The sequence below is a fragment of the Anolis carolinensis genome, chromosome 1, assembly GCF_035594765.1.
Source record: "Anolis carolinensis isolate JA03-04 chromosome 1, rAnoCar3.1.pri, whole genome shotgun sequence".
Classification (NCBI taxonomy): domain Eukaryota; kingdom Metazoa; phylum Chordata; class Lepidosauria; order Squamata; family Dactyloidae; genus Anolis; species Anolis carolinensis.
In genome coordinates this window covers 231,012,730-231,036,918 of record NC_085841.1, presented here as the reverse complement: position 1 = coordinate 231,036,918, position 24,189 = coordinate 231,012,730, and the positions used below count along the sequence as shown (strand labels likewise).

General features: G+C 39.6%; 1 protein-coding gene across 5 annotated transcripts in view; it reads right to left on the bottom strand.

Annotated features, from left to right (window-relative positions):
* The window catches only part of lrp1b (LDL receptor related protein 1B), a 1,066,453-nt gene that overhangs the window by 151,399 nt on the left and 890,865 nt on the right, over positions 1–24,189 (bottom strand). For all 5 annotated transcript variants that reach the window (XM_016994954.2, XM_062970961.1, XM_062971003.1 and 2 more), the window contains 6 exons: positions 20,941–21,130; positions 20,444–20,648; positions 16,799–16,991; positions 13,581–13,706; positions 3,636–3,764; positions 3,364–3,483 (listed from right to left, as the gene is read on the bottom strand). In XM_016994954.2, the coding sequence (XP_016850443.2) occupies positions 3,364–3,483; positions 3,636–3,764; positions 13,581–13,706; positions 16,799–16,991; positions 20,444–20,648; positions 20,941–21,130 (963 nt within the window). The remainder of the gene's footprint in view (positions 1–3,363; positions 3,484–3,635; positions 3,765–13,580; positions 13,707–16,798; positions 16,992–20,443; positions 20,649–20,940; positions 21,131–24,189) is intronic.

Genomic DNA, 24,189 nt, shown 5'->3' with positions numbered 1-24,189 from the left:
GCGAAATCGCTGCACCTAGTTGCCAAGTCATCGGGAAGCCCCTGGGCCTCAGGAGGCCGCAGGAGCTCCCCAACAACTCGGAACAACTCCGAAGGCCTATTGGCCGCAGACGCTATGCGGGCAGTCGTGAAAGCTTTCCTGGCTGCTCGCAAAGCCACGGAGTAAGCCTTAATAGCGGCTTTAGCCCGTGCTTGGTCAGACACATCCTGAGATTTCCTCCAGATGCACTCTAGTCCCCTCCTCGCACGCTTCATCACAGCCAGTTCCTCAGTGAACCAAGGAGTCGACGTGGCTCTACGCAGAGAGAGGGGACGTTCGGGAGCGATCGTGTCCAGTGCCCCTGCCAACTCCCTGTTATAGCGATCAGCAAGGACATCGGCAGGATCGCCAGTCTCCAGAACAGGAAGATCCCCAATAGACCTCAGGAGTCCATCCGGATCCATCAACCTCCTGGGGCGGACCATCTTAGTGGGTCCACCACCCCTGCGGAGGTTAGAAGACACGGCGAAACTTAAACAGATCAGATGATGGTCAGACCATGACAATGGAAGAATATTTTGCTCTTCCACTCTGACTATCCCACCGTCCACAATAAAAACAAGGTCCAGCGTGTGACCTGCCTGATGTGTGGGCCCAGATATCACTTGAAACAGCCCCATGGTCGTCATGGTAACCATGAAATCCTGAGCTGCACCTGTCAATGTGGTCTCGGCATGAATGTTAAAGTCCCCCAAAACTATGAGTTGTTGGGAGACAAGGGCCACATTAGAGCCCACTTCTGCTAGCTCGGACAGAGAGACTGCTGGGTGGATGGTACACCAGCAGAATCCCCAGACTGTCTCGGGCTCTCACCTTCAGGAAGACACACTCGAACCTCGACGATTGCGGAACGGCGCATCTGATCAGGGCGATGGACTGCCGAAAGATCACCGCAACTCCTCCTCCCCGCCCCCCAGCCCTGGCCTGCTGATGCACCCCGAAACCCGGCGGACACAGCTGGGTGAGATTCACCCCACCCAGCTCATCCAACCACGTCTCGGTGATGCATGCCAGATCCGCCCCCTCATCTAGGATTAAGTCCTGGATAACAGCTGTCTTTCCATTGACGGATCTGGCGTTCAGAAGCAGAACCTTAAGGCCGGGGGGTCTGTTCTGAAGACTACCACACCTATTCCTCTCCAGGGTCGCAAAAACTCTGTTGCGCTTCTCCCTGGGGCGCAAGTGACCGCTCTTCCTCCTCCCCCAGACCACCTCAATGGTACCCCACCCGTGAGAACCCTCTTCCCCTTGATGGAGTGGCTGATTAAGATTTCCTTCTAAAGGAGTTAGTCAACTGCCCTTATCAGTGTTTTATTTTCCAAAGCCTCCCTCACTCTTAACCAAGGGAATATTTTGAAAAGGGAATGAAGCCCTTGCAAGTCAGGAAGAATATATACATACTCATTAATCTTATAGAAGCATTTTTCCCTGAAATATTTGTTAATCTCTGCTACAGATATATAGGCATTTCCCCCTGCAAGCCTTTGCAATCCCTCTATGTACCTTTATATTTCTATCTATCTATCTACATTAATTTTATATATGAATTTTCCCCTCATATGTTTGCAAGTCTTTGCAAATCCTATAAATATATAGATATCTAGAGATTTTAGTGTACCTGCATATCTGTAACAATGTGTATACATTATTTTATAAATGAATTTTCACCTCACATGTTTGCAAGTCTTTGCAAATCCTATACAGATACAATTATCTATATATAGAGAGATGTCTAGATAGATATATATGAATATAGATATGTAGGGCTTGCAAATACTGCAGGGGAAATGCACACAGACACACAAAGAGATTTCTAGATAGATATAAACATAAATATATAGGGCTTGCAAATATTGCTGGAGGGAAATGCATATATAGAGAGAGAGGATTTGCAAATGTTTCAGGGGAAATGCATATGTGAAATTAGTATATATAATTATACATCTATATCTAGCTCTGCATTGTTTATATAGGCATTGAATGTTTGCCTGTTACTATGTTGGAAGCTGGCTGGTCTCCCCATGGGGAGATGGGGCAGGGTACAAATGAAGTTTTTATTACTATTATTATTATTATGTTGTTGTTGTTGTTGTTGTTGTTGCTGTTGTTAACACCATATTGTTTTTGTTGACCCTACATTTCCACTTACAGAGCTAGTTTGTTGAAATATAGTAAATATTCAAAAACATTTAACCTACTGATACCTCAATTTTAATTTCACTGCGATCTATTTTCATTTTGAAATTTACCAGTAGCTGCTGCATTTTCCACCTTTGGCTTATACTCGAGTCAATAAGATTCCCCACTTTTGTGTGGTAAAATTAGATGCCTTGGCTTATATTAGGGTCAGCTTATACTTGAGTATATATGGTAATTAAAAAGCACATTCTTGCAAAACAATGAATATAGGCAATACAACACATCATTAAATTCTATCATGGAGTGTTCTGAAACTGAGAGGAAGTGATTTGCCCACAGTTATCCAGTGGGTTGAGCAGGGATTCAAACCAGAGTTGTAGTTCGACACTCAAACTAATGAACTACTCTGGCTCCTGCTGAATATATATATATATATATATATATATATATATATATATATACACACACACACACACACACACACATACATACACACACACACACACACACACACACACATCCGTGTGTGTGTATTTTATGTATATCTTTTTAATATTTGTAAGATGCCATCATCATCATCATCATCATCATCTTGACTTCACCGTTTTGTGTCATTGTTATTGACTGGAATTTTGAACCATCAATGATTTAGATTCTATCCAGAAGTCTAGGACTTAGCAGGGCACAGGGTAACATTGGGTAAAGTAGCATGTTTCAAGTGGTTATGTAATTGTGATATGATCCCATCTATTGTACTATTTATGGTGATTTCATTCAGATATATTGTCACTCTGCATAAAATGTGTCCTAGAGTACCAATAATCACTGGAACTTTAATTGTTGTTTTTCCCCCTTTCTCACAATACTTATCACTAATTTATAATTATTTATTTGAATTCATACCCCACTTCTCTTCCAAAATGGGACCTAAATGCATTTGATGATTATTATTCTTATCATTGTGTTATGAGGCCAGTCAGGAAACGCAAGTATGCATATTAAATATCATGATTCAGTGAGAACCTGAAATGCTTTACTCTTTCTTTTCACAATTTTCAGGTAATTACCACTGTATTACAAAAATTATTTATATCTTAACCGAACAAAGATATTTTAAATATGATAGTTTCATAACATATGTTTCAGTTTTATAAAATTAAGAGTGCAGATAAATTTGAGAAGTACCTTCACAGCCTATTTCATCAGAGTCATCACCACAATCATTTTTTCCATCACATACTTGATTAGTAGATATACAACGATGATTTAAACAGGGTTTAAAGCCTCTTCGACAGCTTCTGTTTTCTGGTAAATTAAAATACAAATCAGGTTTTATTATTTACATGGAACACAGTGAGCAGTTTGGAGTTTTGGAAAACAAGTTATAGGCTGTTTTACTGGAAAATAGGGTACACTATAACCAAATGAAGAAAATACATTATCATGGTTTGACTTACCACAATAAAGTAACTTCTCATCAGATTTGTCCTTACAGTGGGGTATACCATCACAGGAGAGCTCGTAATCAATGCACTCACCATTTCCACATTCAAATTCAGAAAAAAAGTTGCATGAGAAGTTTTTAGCTGAAATTGTAAACATAAAAAGAGTGGGCTGAATTTCAAAATGAATTGGTTCAAACCCCAATCTATTTAAAAATAGTTTTTAAAAAAATGAAAGATTGGACTCAGATAATCCAGTCTATCTTGGAGGAATCTGGCTTCATTGTTTTCTTTCTTCCCAGTCCCTTGATCCTTCACCATACTCCCTTGGGGCCAGGTGATCCCAAAGAGTAAAATGTGATATGTTACGAAGGTAGAGAGTCAAAGGGGCGAGTCCAGGGAAATCAGGAGGACTCAACTTTGTTTGCATTCACAGAAGATGCCTCTGATCAGTCTCCCATGATCTTCCTGTTCTTCCTCAGCCAATTACATATTTGCCACAAGTGCCGCTGCAGATAATTGATATTTTAGCACAGTATAATTCTATTACTAGTTACCATGGGACAGAGCAATAAGGGCATATAAACTATTTTGCTGTGACAACCTATTCTGACATTTGCAACTACATGATGTTTAAATTTCTGAATCATTTCATTTTCCCCCCATTCAGTTCAGAGCAAGTGGTTTGGGAATCATGATATTTTTCATGCTTCTTCATACAATTTCAAAGCTGCTATGCCAAAGGCTGAAACATAGATTTTGTGGCAAAGAACAAAACAGTAAAGATTCTGAATAATAATAGAATTTTTACAAATTACTCTGGAAAACCTAAAATTGCTAGTATTGCCCTCAAAAGGAACAAAAAAAGATTTCCATAGCCCAAGACAGGATCTGTAATCTATAGTTTCATTCATTTTTTAAGTTCCCCTCCGTATGCTTGAATTCACTGCCTGGACACATTGAGCGCTCACATTCTATAAAGTAGTTAAATATTTTCTACATCCTATAAAACAACCTTGGCCAGAAACTTAAGAATATACTTGACCCATTTTCTTGAAATATCATTTCTATCTGTGGGTTTATTTCGAAGTTTTTCTATGTAACAATTGCCAGCTATATGACTTTCTGATTCGTTGGTATTGGTATGTTACTAAAGGGTAGGCAATTAGAAGAATATACAGAGAATAAGCATTATTTTGGATAGGAATTTACTCTCACATTTTCTTCCTAAACTTATATTTTTGATGTCATTAAATATTGGTAATCATCATATTTTACATGCTGCTTAGCAGACATCACTGTATTTTACATAATGTCTGGGAAACCTTGACTCTAAGCAAGATGCCTGCTGTTAGAAACCCCATTTAAATTGTGTTACCATTTGTATAGGCCTTTAGTATGGAAACAGGATATGATGATTTTATGGAAAATCCTCATAAGTTTTTTAGATATACAAAGGTTCTTTAAAGTGCTTATGTTCTATAGATAGACAAGGGGCTCATTTACATTTGCTGGCTAATCCATAACTGGCCCTAGAGGTTGACATAAAGACCATCTTGAACCTGCAGCAGTGGTGGGTTGGAATCTAGATAATCCAATCAGTTTGAGACTACATTGCTCATGCTGGTTGGTCATCTGACCATCTGTATTGTCATTGTTGTTACCAGACATTGTTAGAGTTCCATGAGACCTGTTGGCTGACTTGGGCACCCTGTGCTGACATCAGTAAAGGCACATGTGAACAGGAAGAAGACATCTCCTTCTTTGTGGTAGCATAGGTACCTCTGCTTATGTTAGCCTGGGACACCCACAATGGCCAGGGGCTCTCACAAAGTTCTGTGACTATCTGGTAGCAGTGACACCAGTGGCATGGGCCTGATCCATATCTTTTCCCCTAAACTGATGTGTGCAGGAAAAAGTGAATGGTTGTGATGGCCTGTATGGTCAATGGACTGGTATGAATTGGACACAATCCTGGTGTCCACACTATACAGAAGTCATGGGTTGTTCTGATGTTTCAGGCAAACTCTGAAGCATGCCCCAATGTTTCTTAACATGGGGCTAAACCAGGTTGGCTATACCCACCAGAAGTTCAGGAATGTTGTAGGGACAGTCAGAATCAAATGCATGGTGACTACATAAATGTAGAAAGAGATATGTCTGTCTCTCTGAATATGTTGAAGCTGTCACAAATGTTTAAAACCATGAGAAATCCGACAATTGTATAAAACTGATCACTATAGTTTTCATAAGTTTAAATTTCAATGTTCAAAAATAGAAAACATTTATGTCAAGCAGAGACAACTATAGTTTATTACAGGATAAATTTGGATCAGAACAAGATTCAATGGCTGATATTAGTGAACCAGAAGAAGGTTTTTTTTATCATTTCAGTTATCCACAGTCAAAAATACATTATGAATGTTTTGTCATTTTTAGTACGTATGTTTTGAAAAGTTGCAAACTATTCTAGTGTTATGCTTCTGCTGTGTCACAACCAGTGAAACTGCTTGCTTACACTAACACTGTATCTATTAAAAAGTTAAATACTTGTGGGATGCATAAAGGCCTGGCTATATTGCCAAGTTAATTACAGTTTTGAATTTATTGGAAATCAACTGTGTGTGGTACGCTTAGTGATACTGTGTGGATTCATTAGTAATGGCTATACTGAAATAAGATGTTATGGTGAGATAGTGATGTTTAATTACATTAACTTGGAACCAATGCAAATCAGATGGTTGTCTATACAAGATCAATTGATCTCTACAGGATATGATTTTCACAGCTGTTTCTAGATTGTGTTGTACTACAACAGTGTTCAGTCTTAATTAACCTGCTTGTTTTCAATGTAAATCATCTGTATAGAGCACTCCATTTTAATTATACAGCCAGAAAAAAGCAGCTTTATAGCAAAGACTGCAAATCTATACAACAGTGACTGTACATTTATTTACTGATGAAAATCTTAAGAGCAGCTCTATATTCACAAGAACAAAATTTGAATCATTTTAATCCCCATACTGTGGTACACTCTTTAAATGGCTTTTAGTGTAAAGAATTAAACAACAATGAGGCCTACTATGATATAAAGACTGAGCAAGCTTAATCTGAAATTCCTCAAATACTCCAAAAACTAAAACCTTTGTTACCAGCTGCCCTTTTTCATCTTTGAAATGGCAGCCGCAGTGGAAGTAGTCAGAGCCACCGGCTTGTCTTTTAGAGCCAAGTTCTAGGAAGGCCTACATCAAGGTAATATGAGAATTTACCAAAAAAGAATGCATAAATGATATTTGACTAATTCTTGTTGCACAATTTACATACACTGCACAAATGTAAGGCAATCATTCTTTCCTCCATGTTGACCTGTCACCTTTAACAAAGTATCAATTTTGGTAACCTCCACAGCCTTAGATAGATTGGGTCTGCAGAGAGCTAAAATCAGAAACCAACTTTTTCAGTATTAATGCTGTGTCAACCACTTTTGCTTTTGAATTAGGCTTATACTGCATTCAAGTCATTGGGCACAAGACAGGCTCGTTGCATGACTCCAATGTTAAAATCCTCCAAAATTGGGTTGGCAATGCCTCATTCTTTCTCATTTCGACATCTTTTATTGCAAGCTGGAGTTATCCAGGGCTGATGGGATCTAGCTGTCTGGGGCCGCATCTACACTGCCATAAAATGCAGTTTGAAACTGCAATCTTTGGTCTTTATGTAGACTCAAATAATGCAGTTTAACTGCATTGAACTACATTATATGGCAGTGTAGATGGGGCCTAGGTTGGGAAACCAGCTGTTTCTTGGAGATTTACAATCAGAATTGGGGACCATATTAGTTCACCTGTTGTAGTACAGGGACAAAGCAGACACTCTGTCGCAGGGTTTTTTTTTGGGGGGGGGATGAGGTTACAGTGGGCATCTTGGGTAAAGGATAGAAAACTGAAATTGCCTCTGTGTGTCATGAGACCAGAGGTGTGGGAAAAGATATTTGGAGCTGGCCTCTGTACTTTTTTTTACCCAGTTCAAGGCCATTAACCTTAAGGTTAGAGACCCTTGGGTTAGCCTTCCTAGAGATGGCTGGCCTGGGAGCAAACCAGTTTTTTATGGGTTTCTCTTGGGGGCGGGGGGCTTAGGTGTTTTCCATCTAGGAAAAACTGGGGACGAGGTCTGGTAGATAGTACCTACCCCAGCTGCTCGTGTATCCTATTATACTATTATTCAATTGTAAGCATACTCAAACATTCATATTTGTACTAATGTACCCAGTTTTTGGATATTCTTTCTTGTTTCAAAATGCATCATGAGCATGACAAATTTGCAGATTTTTAATGTATGGTGTACTTTATCTTGCAGTAAGTGTTACAAAATGGATGCTTTCGCTGAGAATCTTGACTCCGGTGAAATTCATTTCCATTTCAAATATCTATTGATATAAGAAAGAAGAATGCTGACAGGTTGATCAGTGGAACTGAAGCTACTTGAGGCCACAAAGCTTTTTATAAACAACAAAAATGAACATAAACTTTAATCTCATGGTAAATTCTCATAGTTACATTGAAATTTATTAGAATTTGACTTTGTAGGGGGTTTTAGTATGAGGTGAATGTCACCATAGAGAAGACTTTCCTCTGAAAAAGTAATGACGTTGTTAGCAAGGTTTCTTCTACTTAAACTGTCATGTTGTTCCAGTGTTGGTTGCTGATCTCGCTGCTACATATTTATACAGAACAGAATAACAGGCTTGTAATTTCCAATTGTCTCCCTGGATGCTATTCCCCATTCTTTGAATTAGAAGGCCAAGTTTAGTGAAAAGTTACATATTCTGTTGAGGACAATATTTTAAAAATGTAATTATTTATGAATACTATTAATACTACATGATGTGGCATTGGTAAGAACAGATTCTCATAAGACTGATAAAACATCAATATTGGGTTCATATGTACCAATCTAAAGAGAGAAGCATTGAACCATAACTTTAAAAGCCCTTTCTCTAATGGCCATTTAGAGAATATCTCTTAATAGCAAATCCAGAGGACAATCTTAGGACTGCCTAATATGTTTTCAAATCTCAGGAGCTAAATCGAATGGACATAAACCTGTAAAAATGGACAGTTCTCAGCTAACTCTGGAACCTACCCAAAGGAGTCTCATGTTATGACTGTTTGGAAGGATGCCAGAATATGCCCAACACTTTACCATGGCTCATTGAATAGCTTTGTTTCTATTTTCCAACAAACCTTTTCTTTTTCCTCCCACCTCTTTTGTATATTACATTTTACATTTTAATATTTGTTTTAAATCTGAGATTTCCTGTATTTAATTGTAAAGATTTCAGCTATGCAGGTGCCAAAAAGAGAGAGAAAAGAAAGGAGAGAGAAATAGAATGAATTATGTGTATAGAAACAAAGAGTCGCCATTTCTCCTAGGAGGAGTTGATGGCCAAAGATAAAAGATTTTTTTTTGTGAAAACAAAGAAAAAAATGGACAGTTCTTCTATCAGAGATATCTTGAGTGCTACATCAAACCTGACCATCAATCATATACTTAGATCAAACCTTTTTGGAAATGGGTTAACAATTTAATACATAGCTATGTATTGACATTGGGACCCATAGAAATGGCTAAGAAAATGTCAGTTTACAAATTCAAATTGTACATTTAGCTTTCAATTCAGGTTTACCAGGGATGTAAATATTTCATTATATCATATTTGTAACTGATCTGTCCACTTAGGAAAGCATACAAACATTTTGTGCAGTTCTCACCTAGTATTTGCATATTCTAAAGTGTTTCATAAAATTGCATTGTACAGAAATAGACCCCCCAACAGTTACCGGGGGGAGGGGGGCTGTGGAAGAAATCTTTCCAGAATACCCCCATGTATTTCTATGTAGAATAATTTCCCAAAAACAATTTGGGACATGTGAAAACTGCAAAATACTGAACAAAAACTGTATACAATTCTTTTCACTGTTTTGTTCCTTCTGATGTTTAAGCCAGAAAATTAATAATAGTGAATATAATTTTAGTCTCTATTGCAGAATCAATTTCAGGCTTTTAGATGCAAAAAACAAACTGAGTTGCAAGACAAATCAGAAAGAGGCACATTGAAAGATGAACTGGCATTAAATAGCAACAGTTCCATCCTTGTCATATGTTTTATCTTGGTGCCTCACACCAGATGCCTTTTGCTCTGACCTCTAGTCATGGAGGCTATCAAAGCATCTTCCTATCTGCAGCTTCCTGGGTATGAGAAATATTCATTTAAAAGCAGAATATAAACCTGGAATGAAGACATTTGCAAAGGGTTATAATGAATCAGTTCCCAAAAGGGTTCTAACTATATCCTCTCATTAATTCTCACCCGTGTCGAACTTTCTTGAATAAATTAAAACAACAACAACATCTATTTACAGGTGATTCATTTGGTCTTGATTTTTTGCTCACTGAAATTCAGTATAAGAAGGCCAAAAACTAAACAGAAGTTGAACATTGAAACAGTTGACTATTTATTTTACATAAGTACATCTATTTTAATTGACTACAGCATCAGTTGTGTGAATTGACCATATCTTTAAAACAGAGATAGTTTGTGATAAAAGACTCCTAGGTCTCAACAAGGCCCTGTATAGTGACAGCAAGCTACAGATCAGTTGTGGCAACTTGAGTCAACTTTCTGGAGAAATATATATGTCCAGAGGAGTCAGACAAGGTTGCATCGTTACCCTTACCTTGTTAAACATATTTATAAATTATCTGGATGAAACTTTATTGGACCCCAATGGTCATTTGCCCAAGCTTCGAACTAAGAACTAAGAAAATTCAATTATTGCTCTATTCTGTTTTTTCAGAATAAAAAAACTTCCCATGTCAATGTTTCCTTGATGGACATACTTTAGAACACGTTAGAAGCTTCTAATACCTGGGGCTGATATTCGCACAATTTCCTGGAGCACTAATATATCTGCTTTTCCCCAGAAAGCACAAGTAAGCCAATCAACTATTTTGTGCTTTTTCTTACCAAAGAGGGTCAGTATATAACTTTTTGCTATTAAAGTTTTTAATGCTAAGTCAGCCTCCCAGCTGCTATCTGCTTCTAGTATTTGGATCGGTGGCTTTAAGATCTCAGTTGGATAAGCAGCAAGCAATGTTCTTGAGGACTATCTTTCAGTTCCTCAAATATATTCCAACCTGCGTCTTGCTGCTAGAATTGGGGAAATCCCCCTGTCAGCAAGAGCCTGGTGGTTGACACTTAAATATTGGCTAGAGGTCAGTGTTTTTCATTTAAGTCCAGGTCTAACTTATCATCTATCCCAGGATGAATACACAAGTAGTTGGTCTAGATCACTTCAAAAGGAGCCCGTTCTCTTGACCTTTCTGCATATCTTTTAACTCACCTGGGTTTTGACTTGGCACTTAAATCTATCAAACAAAGCCGGTGGGACATTGCTCTCTGTGAGCTGTGCTCTTGCTCTTATGTTTCTTGTTCCCCAAGTGCACTGTGTATACACGATGCTGGGGCTCCCCATGGAGTCAATTATCTCAAGAATTTGACAGTTGTCAAATACCACTGCCTATTTTCCAAGGCAAGAAGTAATCTGTTTTCCTTGGAAGTGCTTGAAGCAGATTTGCAGGAGTTCCATAAAATGTAAGACTTTGCCCATGCAATAACCAGGAAGTGGAATGTATGAAATACATATTATTGTCCTGCAGTTTGTATACGCAGGCTCAACAACACATTATTAACCCACTACTGAGCAACCTACCTGGCAGATCAGCTCAATTTTATGTTAAGTTTTTAGTAAAAGAAAATCTTCTCCATGTGACTCTGGCTGTTGCCAAGTTTCTCTTGGAGGTAGCCAGGATAAGATCTTCCTGGATTAGACTTAGGCTGAAATTAGCCTTACATTAATATTGTACATATTTTGTCTACTGCATTTTCCAGTGTTCTAACCATTCTATTAATGTATACACATATGAGTATTTTTGAAATTTTGCTTACCAGTAATATGGCTGTGTGGTTTTAAATTATATATGTATTCCATATAATTATGGTTTTAATAGTATATTTTTGTACTTAATTTTAAACATCTATATATAAAATGTAATGTGTGTTTTATTATGGAGTAAACAACAAAACCACTAAACCAAATCACACCAAATTTGGCCACAAAAGACATAGTCATCCAAAATATGTTTTTCAAACAAAAAAAAAACCTAGAAAAATAAAGTCCAATTTAGAGGATGAGGAAAAGCCATCCCCCCCCCAAATGCAAGTTAGAAGGGTATGCCACACCCACTTTGTCTCCTAGCAACCCACTCAGCAACAATGCAACTCAGGGCTTCTTCAATCAGTCCTCTTCCACACTTCCTATAAAATACAGATTATCTGATTTTAACTGGATTATATGGCAGTGTAGACTCAAGGCCCTTCCACACACCTATATAACCCAGAATGCCAAGGCAGATAATCCACAGTATCTGCTTTGAACTGGATTATCTTGAGTCCACACTGCCATATAATCCAGTTCAGTGTGGATTTTATACAGCTGTGTAGAAGGGGCCTCATATAATCCAGTTCTAAGCAGATAATATAAGATTATAAATATAATATATAATAATTACTGTGGTATAATAATACAGAACAATATAATCTCTAAAATCAGGAGAGTAAATAAAGAGCAACACTCTGAAAACAGGGGAATTCTAGAAAGGAAACAACCGGGGCCAGTTAACACCTCCCAACAAAGGATTTCCCAGACAGGAAGCAGGCAGGCTTTGAAGCTGCAAGGCCATTAAATTTTAATCACGGTGGCTAATTGCAGTATTCATACTTGCCGCACTAAGACTATTAATTGCTATTCAACCTGGCCAACCAAGAATTCCACAAGATAGAAAGCGGCTAGGCTTTGAAGTCATGAGGCCACTCCGTCCCATTCAACCTGGCCAACGAAGGATGGACCTATGTAGAAAGTGGCCAGGCTTTGAAGCAGCGAGGTTATTCAGTGGAATTCAACCTGGCCAACCAAGATTTTCCCTAGATAGAAATCTCTCAGGTTTTGAATCCACGAGACTACTCCGTTCCATTCAACCTGGCCAACGAAGGATGCCCCTATGTAGAAAGTAGCCATGCTTGCAAGCAGCAAGGCTATTCAGTGCTGTTCAACCTGGCCAACCAAGATTTCCCTTAGATAGAAAACCCTCAGGTTTTGAAGCCACGAGGCTACTCCATCCCATTCAACTGCCCAAAGAAGGATGCCCCTATATAGAAAGTGGCCAGGCTTTGAAGCAGCGAGGCTATTCAGTGCAATTAAAATTGGCCAAAAAAAATTCCCCTAGAACACAAGTACCCAGCCTTCCAAGCAGCAAGCCTATTCCATTGTATTCCAGCTCACCAAACAAGGATTCGCATAAGAAGAAAACGGGCAGGCTTTGAGGCTGCAAGGCTATTCACCGCTATTCCACCTGGTCAACAAATGATTCCCATAAGCCACAGCACTGCATGGTCGGGCACATCTAGTATTTTATAAACCAGTTCCTACAATGTCTCTCCATGTTTTTAAGTACAGTATATCCATTGTTTCATCCCATCATGGCTTGTGTATGTTTCTCAATATAGTGTGTGCACACCTCCTTTATTTGTTTAAGATTTGCAGGCAGTACACAAGTTACACACAAGATAGGTTTTGTAGGTTTGTTCTTAAATTGAATTTGTATGTAAGTTGGAAGTTATGTGTAACTTAAAATTGAATATCATGGGGAAGGGTTAACACTCCTGTGACATTTGTTTTGCTCTCTGTGCTCACCTCACTTTCTGCCCCTGTGATATTTAGTAGAAACTGAAAGCTGATTTCTAAAGTCTCAGAAATAAAATCCCACAAGAATACAATGCGTTCCTGACCCTAAGTAGATTAAGTTGGGCATTGTGATGATCAACTAGATGATGTTACTTACGCACACATCGATTGTCATCTATAAGGATTCGGTCTCCCCTACATGAGCAATTCACACGGCCATCCGGAGTTAAAAGACACAAATCATGACAACCCCCATTCATTTGGGCACAAGGAGATAATTCACCTGGAAAAAGAGAGAAATGTAGTATTAAATCACCAAATATTACATACCTTGTATAAAGTTATTTACATCCTTGTTTGAGATCTGTTGATTGGCTCAAATCTATCAAAATCATGGAATTTCTAAATACACAAATTACGTCACCGTCTAGATGAAAAGCAGAAGTGTGCAGCTGTAACAGGTTGGAGTGTAATTTTCCTTCCCTGGAAACCTCTGACAGCTTTATGAAGTGTCAGAATACAAAATAAAACAAAATAAAACAAAATGGGAAGTAGTCTTCTTTGGTTTTGAAAAAAATGTGTTTTTTTGTGAGGGGTGCTACAATTTATGCACCAGGGTAATCACAACTTCTGGGTGATTCCATAAGAGTTAATTCACCATATTTTTCTTTCATTTCTATGGAGAAGTAGAAAAATGGCAGGACACTGGGGACTGCAGTGAGCACAGGAGTGGTACTTTGTCTGTTTCACTTTGCCAAGATCAGGGTTTATCACTTATAAGCATTTACTATGGCATCTCTCTCTCTCTCTCTCTCTCTCTCTCTCTATATATATATATATATATATATATATATGTGTGTGTGTGTGTGTGTGTGTGTGTGCGCGCATACACACACACACACACACACACATATTAGATCTCTAAAAATATAATATAAATACCCTAATATAGGACTGGAAATAGGAAATAAAATTTACCTACAAAATTTCAATTTCACTCTTTTTTTTGAAGACTTATGCTAGTCTCCCCAATTTTGTATATATTGTTCTGTAAGCTGCCTAAGGCTGAACAACTGGCTTGGATCTCTTAACAAGCGGAGTGGAGATTGGGATATTGTTCTGTGGCCCAATTTCTGCCGGCTATCAACTAGATTATTGCTTCTCAAACTGTGGATCTTGACCGCAAGGATCAGTGTTAGTGTCCCAAAATTGGCATCAGTAAAAGTTTTCTGAATGATATCTTGTGGCTGTTTGTGCAATGTTTACAGTGGATTCTGCAGAAGATGCTTCAGTTGTACTTCAAAAAAAGGGAAGTCAGCCTGTTTAGTAAACTTACAAATGCTGGTTTGTTATTAGCAAATGTTTGGTTTCTATATCTATTTTATATACCTATATACCTGGGGCCATGTAAAAATTTCTCACGCCATAAGGGGTTGTGAATTCAAATGTTTTAGGACCTTATCACATTAGAATATAATCTGTTAATATAAGTATGCATCGTGTATTTTTTTTTTTTTTTAAAAAAAAGACTGGTTGCATAGTGTAGTCAGACTAAACTAATTAGAGAAACAATTTCTCTCGTCCATCAAAATACTGGTCCATTTAAGAGAGTTCTTCCTTATTGTAAGTATGCTCATTTTATAGCTTTCTGTGGCTATAACAACACTGGATATCTAAAGAACTTGAAGAAAAAACTATTAGCTTGTTGGGAAGAAAAACAATGGGCCATAAATGGTAGGTATGAAAGAAATGGTGTGGCCAAGATTAGCTTTATTACAAAAGATATTACTAGATCAGAATTGGCAAGTACAACAAATCTGCTTGAAGCAAACCATGCATAAGAACAACTAAATATTTTGGTACAACAGAAGTAGCTGGAAGATAGCTATGATGGAAGAAAGAATTTGTGATCTAACTTGTGCTGAAAAGTGGAATACTAGAATATTCATATATTCAATCTTTCTACATCTGTATACCAAGTGGCAAGCTTCTGCCTTCACCCAAATCTACTTGCTTCCATTTTGGTAAAGGTAAGTGGCACAGGTAATTTCAATCATTATGTTCCCCCTGAGTGACAACACATTCTGGGTGACTAGAAAAAAATCGGTCTGCATCTCTCTCTGTTGCTCTTTCTATAATACCAAATAAGTGTCGTGATATATGTCAACAGATTTTAAAAGGTGGCTAGATTATCTCTCTGGATTTTATCTGATTATAATTATCTATATGTTTGGGGTTTTTTTTGGGGGGGGATACTACAAAAGTATTTGGGAAAAAGGAACTAATTAAAATTTCATACAGTCTTTTAATCTTTGGATATATGTCAGACTTAAAAGATATTTTACATTTCCAAAAGAATGATTAATCAAGTTATGGATCAATGTGCAATATGCATGATTACAGTTTTTCCATATTTCAGCTTTTGTTATTTGTGGGAGAACAATTTTAAGCTGTGATTGAATATTGAACTTCAGTTGCTTTTTTAAGCCTAATGATTAGTTACCATGGAGCAGACTTAGATTGCTAACAAGTGCATGCCCAGGCTTGAAATAATGAATTTGTGTTTAGTGGAAAATATCTGATGAATTAGCAGCTCTCAATAGTAGCAATACAAAAAAAAATCAAGTAGTCTGACATGGGTAGTGCTACTGTAAACACATTGACACACTGACCATTTAAATGCAGTTTCAAACCAATATTGAAGAAAGTGATTTTGCTGTGCAGATGATTACATAAGAAATCTTAGAACCAGTTTGAGACCCAAATGGTGATTAAAGCACAGAGCACTCAGGTACATTAAGGGTTTTCTTTTGCACACTTATGTAGGAGTTTGTTATATGGCCAGCACAATTTGAAACTAGCTTAGAGCTGCATTAAATGGTTAGTGTAGGTGGGGCCTATCTTGAAGATTTGCCTTAAAAGAAGCTTTAGTTAAGAAACTATCATATCCTCATTAGACTATGATTCTACATTTCAAAGAGCTTCATCAAAAACCTGAACCAAATCAGTACATAAAGTCATTGATCTTTTATGAAAACATGAGAGAACTCAGGTGCTGAACAAGTTTTAATGTGTACGTAACTGCCAAGATTTAAGCAGGGGACTTCCAAGAAAACTCTAACCCCTTTCAACTTAAAAGAATACTGTAAATTCATTTTGGTTTTTTATCGGTACGTGTATGTATTGACTGGCAATTGCCAACAAAGACATACTTCAAGTTGCAGCCTTTTTGCTTTTGCTTTTCCTGTCTATTAGAATTTATAACTAAACAAGAACAGTCTGCTAAACGGCAGAAATCATCCTTTTACTGAAAGAAATTTTTGGAAAAAAATATCTACCAGTAAAGAAATATTAATGTTGTGCTTGGTAACTTACAGCTGTTAGTGTCATTAGCAACAGCTATGATGCCCATTGGTTGATGTGGTATATCAGATCTAAGAATTTTTGTATCTCCACCTGTATATTTATTGGATCGCAGAATAGCTCTTCTCACCCAGTCTGTCCAGAAGATCCAGTCATCATAAACAGCCAGACTGAGAAAAGTACCAGGTCCAGATCTGACAATCACCTGATGGGAAAAGGAAACAGACGTCAATTGAATGTGCACTTACTGTACTACTTTTGTTTCCTTTGCTCTAATTAGTTGGAATGAAAAAGGGCGATCTGTTTTAATTTGAATAACAGTAAAGGAATGCCATTAGAACATTTAGAATAAAATCACAGTGAACTTAAAGAGTCTGGACAAAAGGAAATGCTACCTAAAGCTGACACAACAATTCATTTTTCATGTTTCCTTACTGGCTTTATAGTTTATCAGCTAGATTGAACAAACAGTTATGTTATCATTTGTGAAGATGATGGTAAATTTGCTGATTTTTACATAGCGAAATGTCAAACAAACAAAATAGTTGACATTTTGGGATGTTCATCTCAAAATGGGAATAAAATCAAATTCTCTCTCATCCCTATTATGGATTTAATAGAGTAGTACTGATATGAAAGCGGTACTGTCACATATCTTCTATTTTTAAAACAAGTAAAGCAGTATGTGTGTATTTGTGCATATGTGTTCTTGCATATGTTCATAGCTATCTGCTTTTTCTTTAATCATATACATGCTCATACAATACATGTAACTAGGCAGCCATCCAACATAGAAATGGAAGGATGTCTGGAACACAGGAACTATAGCAATCCCACTGTTCCTAGGTAGAGTTTTAATCATTGTCTTCCTTGGATTCAGTGTTCATGTGTGGTGTTCACAGATGTGGAAATAAATCAGAAGAAAATCTAACTATGTAAACTATAAATGGTTAAACCATGGGACAGTCTGTTATGGATAAGAAGAGGGTTACATTTATTTCATGCAGAAAAATTGGAAAGTATGTTGACCTTAGCTTGAATATAACATATAGAGTTCATATAGTTTTAGTTGGGAAATTACTATGATATTATTATTATTACTATTATTATTTTATCCAATTCCAAATAGGACAAGGACAAGTGAAATATTAATGTTCATATAGAAGTTTGAGTCTTTGTTATCTGAAACATATGGGACAAGTTTTTCAATTTTGATTTTTTTTCAAATTTTGAAATATTGGTGGGCATTGGACGTGTGACTAGCATCATCTCCCCAAACATGGAAGTGGATGGCTGACAGCCAAAAGTTCTGGACTTTCAAATATTTCAGGATAAAGGAGACTCAACCCATAGCCATTCTGATTGCTTTAATAATTGTTAATAAACATCCTCACTTTCACCAGAGTAACAAGTGCATATGGATCTGGAACATTTGACCTCCAAGGCCAATTTACTATAGTGTGGGAGTCTCTGGCAGATAAAATGTTATTACATGCTTTCTTTGTCATTACCCATCTTCTGCATCCATCAAACATCATTATCTCTCTATACAAAAGGCTTTTGGCATCACAGCGACGCACAAAACAACAAAACCCAAAACCCCCCAAACTTGAAAATTTATCACACAAACCATCATCCCCGCGTCAAGTATGATACCACACAATGACACTAAAAACACAATCAAAACACCCAAAAACCGCAACAAACGATATGCGCATGTGCACACACACAACCCTCCCAACCCTTCCCACACGCGGGCTCACAAAGCCTTTTATATATAGAAAACATACCACCCTCTCCTTCACCCACTAAGCCGCCTCCACCCACTGCGGCCAGGCCAAACTACTACCTCTACTCCAGACACCTGGACATGCTACCCTTCCCGGTGTGACTAATTATTCTCTTCTCTTCTTGGCAAGCAGGAATGGAGGGAGGAACACAGGGAGGCAGAAAGGGCAAAAGCCCCACCTCCCGCCTTCGGGCGCCATCTTAGGACCAGGAAGAAGTCTACCGAGACCACAAGAACTCCACTTCCTAGAGTAACCACTTCCGGGCAGTTCCTCAATGACAGCGGACAGCTAAGGACACCGGGAAGTGGCAAGTAAACTAGCCTTCGCCCTTCCCTCAGGTGTTTTCGACTTCAACTCCCACCATTCCTGGCCTCAGACCCCTTTCTTTTCCCTTTCCTATTCCTCTTAAGCGGCTGAGGGGGAAAAAGAAAAGGGCCTCAGGCCAGGAATACTGGAAAATAGAGTCCTAAACACCCATTCATTCTACCTAGAAAATACAAATTATTTCATTTAAACTCAATTATCTCGCAATATACACTCAACACCCACCCACACACCTATATTATCCAAAATACCAACACACATCTCCCAATATCTCCTTTAAACTGGATTATCTACCTTCCCATTCTAAATAATATTCCTATACAACAGCACATTCATTCTATCCTACCATCTAATCCAATTCACTCTACATTTTATACAACCACCCTCATATAATCCAATTCTCCACATATCATATAATGTTATAAATATAATATATAACAATATACTATAATAATAAACAATAAGATCTCTAAAACCACAACAGTAAATAAACACCAACACTCCAAATCCAAAAAAATTGGGAATTCCACAAACGAAACAATCACATCCACCTAACACTTCCCAACAAACAATTCCTCCAGACACAAACCAAACACGCTTTAAACCTCCAACCCCATTAAATCCTAATCACGGTGACTAATTCCACCATTCAAACCTCCCACACTGACACTATTACTTCCTATTCAAACTAACCAACCAAGGATTCCACCAAGTACAAACCAGCCAACCTTACAATCAACCAATACCTTTCAACCACGCCAACCAACATTTCCCCTACATACAGAACCCCCAACCTCTGAAACCATGACAATACTCTATCCGGTTCAACCTCACCTACCAAGGATACCCTATCTACAAAGCGACTACTCTTTTAACCTACAAACCTATTCACTTCCATACAATCTCCCCAAACAACGATTCCCCTACTAAACACGTAACCACGCTTCAAACGCCTCTTTAATTCACGATACTACTCCACCCACTCCACAAAATGACCAAACGTTCCACCTTCAACCCTATTCACTCCTATTCCACTTACCCAACAAATAATTCCCATAAGCCATAGCAACGCGTGGCCGAGCAAAGCTAGTGCTTAATAAAACATCTAATCTTGAATACATTTGAATCTTATTGGTGAAGTATTTGAGTGAATCTGGTCTTAGATTTAGATCTGACTTTAAATGGAATTATCCTCAGAAGTGTATCAATTAGTGTGGCACTGAGTTCAAGTCTCCATATCATTGGAATCCCTGATTGCATGGAGAGCCTACATGTATGCGGCTAAGCAAAAATACCTTTTCCATATTTACTCATTATGCTAAAAGGCAGGTGCAGACAAGGGACCAGAAGTACATAAGTATTTGTAATAGGGGTTTTGTTGCTGTACAGCCAAATGTATCCAAAAGAAATTGTCATAGTGTCACTTATGATTATATATTTATTACTTATTAGTAATATATGCAATGTTTTCTAAGCGTATTTTTGTTTTCTTAGACTACATTTATTAATGCTTTTCTATAAATTAATACTATGTTTTACTTACATTTCTATGGGATCCATCATATTCACACCTTTCTATTTTACCCAAACTGCCATCTGAGAAGTACAATTTCTCTGCACTGTGATCAATGGCAAGTCCATTTGGTGTTAAGATGTCAGTGCTGATGATAACTTGTGCATTTTTGCCATACAATGTTGCTCTCATGATGCTTGGGTGATGCTCATTCCAGTTAGTCCAAAACATTAAACTGTATTTTCAAACAGAAAAAAAGTTTTTTAAAAAAATCTAGTCTCATAATTAAATAATTAAAAATAATGGCAGGTTATTTAAAATAAGAAAATACAGATGAAAGATGTGTGGATTTTACTTTAGAAGCTTAATATCTAGATATTCAAATGTCTTACAGGTTTTGATACTATTATGGCATTTTAAATAGCTAAAAGATTTGAGTTATATTGCAACCAATGACAGAAGGAAAAAATAGTGACTTGAAATTCAAAACTTCCTCAGTCAATAATAAATGTAGCCATGACACCTACTTTTGGCATTCATCAAGTGCTAATACATGTGGATGATCATCTTCAGACATTGTTATTACTGCTTCTCTGTTGAAAGCACCTCTTCGTTTCTGGTCAACTGTGTGCCTTGTAATAGAAGATGTAGTTGAACTTGTCCAATACAAAGCATCCCAAGCTCTGTGATATGCTAGACCCTCTACAGAACCAACATCTAGCAAAGGATAAGATTGTTAAACAACAGCTTTAATTAAGGAGTGGAATGGTCAACATTGCAATAATAATATAAAAATATTTTTACGAATCTGTGATTTTTATTGTATTTTAATATGATTAGATAGCAGAATATTACTTATGGCACCACTGTAAATGCATATATTTAAAAATATCAAATACGTCAGGAACACATAAACGTCTGAATAATGAAAAATGTATCAGATTTATCTCTGTGCATTAGATAGACAGACAGACAGATAGATACATAGAACACAGAAAGTTAGAGAAGAGTGTCAGAACCCTGCTACTAGAGCCTGGATGTGGCTCTGAGTTTCAGGGTCACTGACATTGATAAGACACCTGCGGCTCAGGACTCGGAGAAGAAACGGCTGCTGGACTTGGCGGGGAATTTGCGCGGGGTTTTACTGAGCGGGAAGAGACTTTTCAAATGAGGGGGAGGGTATATAAAGGATGGTTGGCCGGAGCCTCCCATTCTTGGCTTTTTTGATGTTCATGTTTCCTACAGTAAAAGTTTCTGGTGATATCACAGAGAGTCTCGTGTGTTCATTCAGGAGCGGCTGTGGTGAGCTGACACTAAGCCAAGAATACGGACACCATCCCGCTGTAGCGGTGAGGTGTAACATGCAAGTGGAGGATGAAGAGCTCTTGGGCGCAGGAGGAGGAAGGTCGGAAAGGGCCACTCCCGAGCCGGACGCTGAGTTCCACCAGCTGGCGGCCCTGGCGTCATCCACCGCTTATGCCCAGCCAAATGGGGTAACCCAGAGGCGTGGAGTGGTACGGGGAGATAGCACCGGAGGAGAGGAAGGTTCACCTTCCCCAGGCCCACAGAGGATGGTGTTTCTGGAGGAGAGGATGTCGGCGATGGAGACCACCCTGGCAGTGATGTCGAGGGCGATGGAGCGCCTGGCGTTTTTGGCGGAGCCAGAGAGAGGAAGGGGACTTCGGGCTGGCTCAATGTGGGACGTGAGCGTGGGAAGCAGCCAGGGCTTTGCAGACCTCCCAGCACCGAAGGGAAGGGAAATGCGAAAGGAGCCCGGCGCCCGGCCCAAGACCCAAACAAGCCTGACGCGGGTGGAGGAGAGTGACGACGAAGGGGAAAAACCTCCGAGAATCCCAGCTACGCTCCCAGCTGAGACCCTGGTGCCCCTGGCGAATGCCGGGCGTGGCACAGGGCCAAGAGAAGCAGCAGCGGGGCCCACTGGTCCGCAAGGGGGCTTGCGACGGGCGGAGAATTGGGGATTGCCACCACAGGGACCCCTACCAAGACGAGAGGAACTAAGGATCGAGTTTGGGGGAGAGTCCTCTGAACTGGATTTTTTCCTGACCACGGTGAGGGGCTATATGGAGGACAATGCTCACACTTTTAGAACGGAATCCAGCCGGATACGGGCCATTGGTGCAGTGTTGAAGAGGGGAGCGGCCAGCTGGTACGTTCAGCTGCACGCGCGGCGCGACCCATGTCTGGGGTCACTCCGACGCTTTATGGGGGCCCTGGAGACCCGTTTCCGGGATCCACTGGAGCAGATCCGGGCGAGGGAGAAGTTGAAGACCGTCTCCCAGGGGCAGAGGTCGGTATCTGAGTATGCGGAGGAGTGCCAATGCCTCGCCGAAAAGGTGCCGGAATGGTCTGCAGTAACAAAGATAGAACTCTTCAAAGAGGGTCTCAGGCGGGAGATCCTCTCCTGGGCGGTGCATCGTGATGAGGCTGACACACTGCGCGGATGGATTCAGCTGGCGGGGCGCGTCGAGACATCGCTGGCCCAGGCGAGGAGGCACCGAGGAGGGCTACAGCAGCGGCCGCAGATGAAAGAGGGGAGCCGGAAGGAGGGATCAACCCCAGCCGGGAGGAGAACGGAGCCGACAGGGAACGTGAGCGCCAGCAGGAGTGGCTGCTTTGTGTGCGGCCGGTTGGGCCACAGAGCTGCCGAGTGCTGGCAGAGAAAAGGGGAAGGCGGAGGCCCGCCCAAACCAAGAGCCGTGGCAGGGAAACGCGCCGAGGAAGAACCACCGATGAGGCACCACTCGGGGGGGTTGGTAAGTCAGGACAAAGCTATGATAGTGGTCCCCATTCAGCTTGAAAATGGCAGCAAACAAGCAACCTGCAAAGCATTTGTGGATTGTGGATGTTCCAGGAACATCATCTCCCCTGAATTAGCCGAGGGATTGGGATGCGAAAGAACGAACCTAGAATCCCCAATAGCTTTTTCGCAGTTGGACGGATCCACAGCATCGGGATCGTTAGCTAAGTACAGTGCCGAAGATGTAAAGTGTAAGATAGGGAGTTGGGAAGGAAAGGTGTCATTTGTGATATCACAAATAGCCAGCTATAATGTTATACTAGGCATGCCGTGGCTGGGGCAGGCCAACCCGCAAATCAACTGGGAGGATAAGAGCATGATCTTCAGGATGAATTTGGAAGAAGGGAGCCAGGAAGGGGAGAGGGAGCCAGGGAAAAGGGGGGAGGAAGACTCTATCAGAATAGCAGAACTGGCAGATAAATTACCCCCAGAGTATCGGGATTTTGTGGACATGTTTGATGAGAAGGAAGCAGACAATTTCCCACCGAAGCGGAGAGTTGAAGTGAAAATAGAGCTAGTCCCAGGAGCAGAGCTTCCCAAGGCAAAAATATACCCGATGTCAGCTAGGGAAAAGGAGGAACTGAGAAAATACATTGACAAAAACCTAGCGAGGGGTTTCATAGAGCCTTCAAATTCCCCTTTAGGGGCGCCTGTGTTGTTCAGGCGGAAAAAGGACCAAACGCTGAGGCTCTGCATTGACTACAGGGGCCTAAATGCAATCAGTACTGTAAATAAATACCCCCTACCCTTAGTGAAGGACTTGATCGCCCAGTTATCGGAAGGACAGATATTCACTAAATTGGACTTAATTGAGGCCTACCATAAATTGCAGATCAAACCAGAGGACAGGTGGAAGACGGCCTTCTCCTGCGCATTCGGATTATTCAATTATCGTGTGCTCCCCTTCGGTTTGTGCGGGGGAGGGGCCGCGTTCATGCAATTAATCAACGAAGTATTG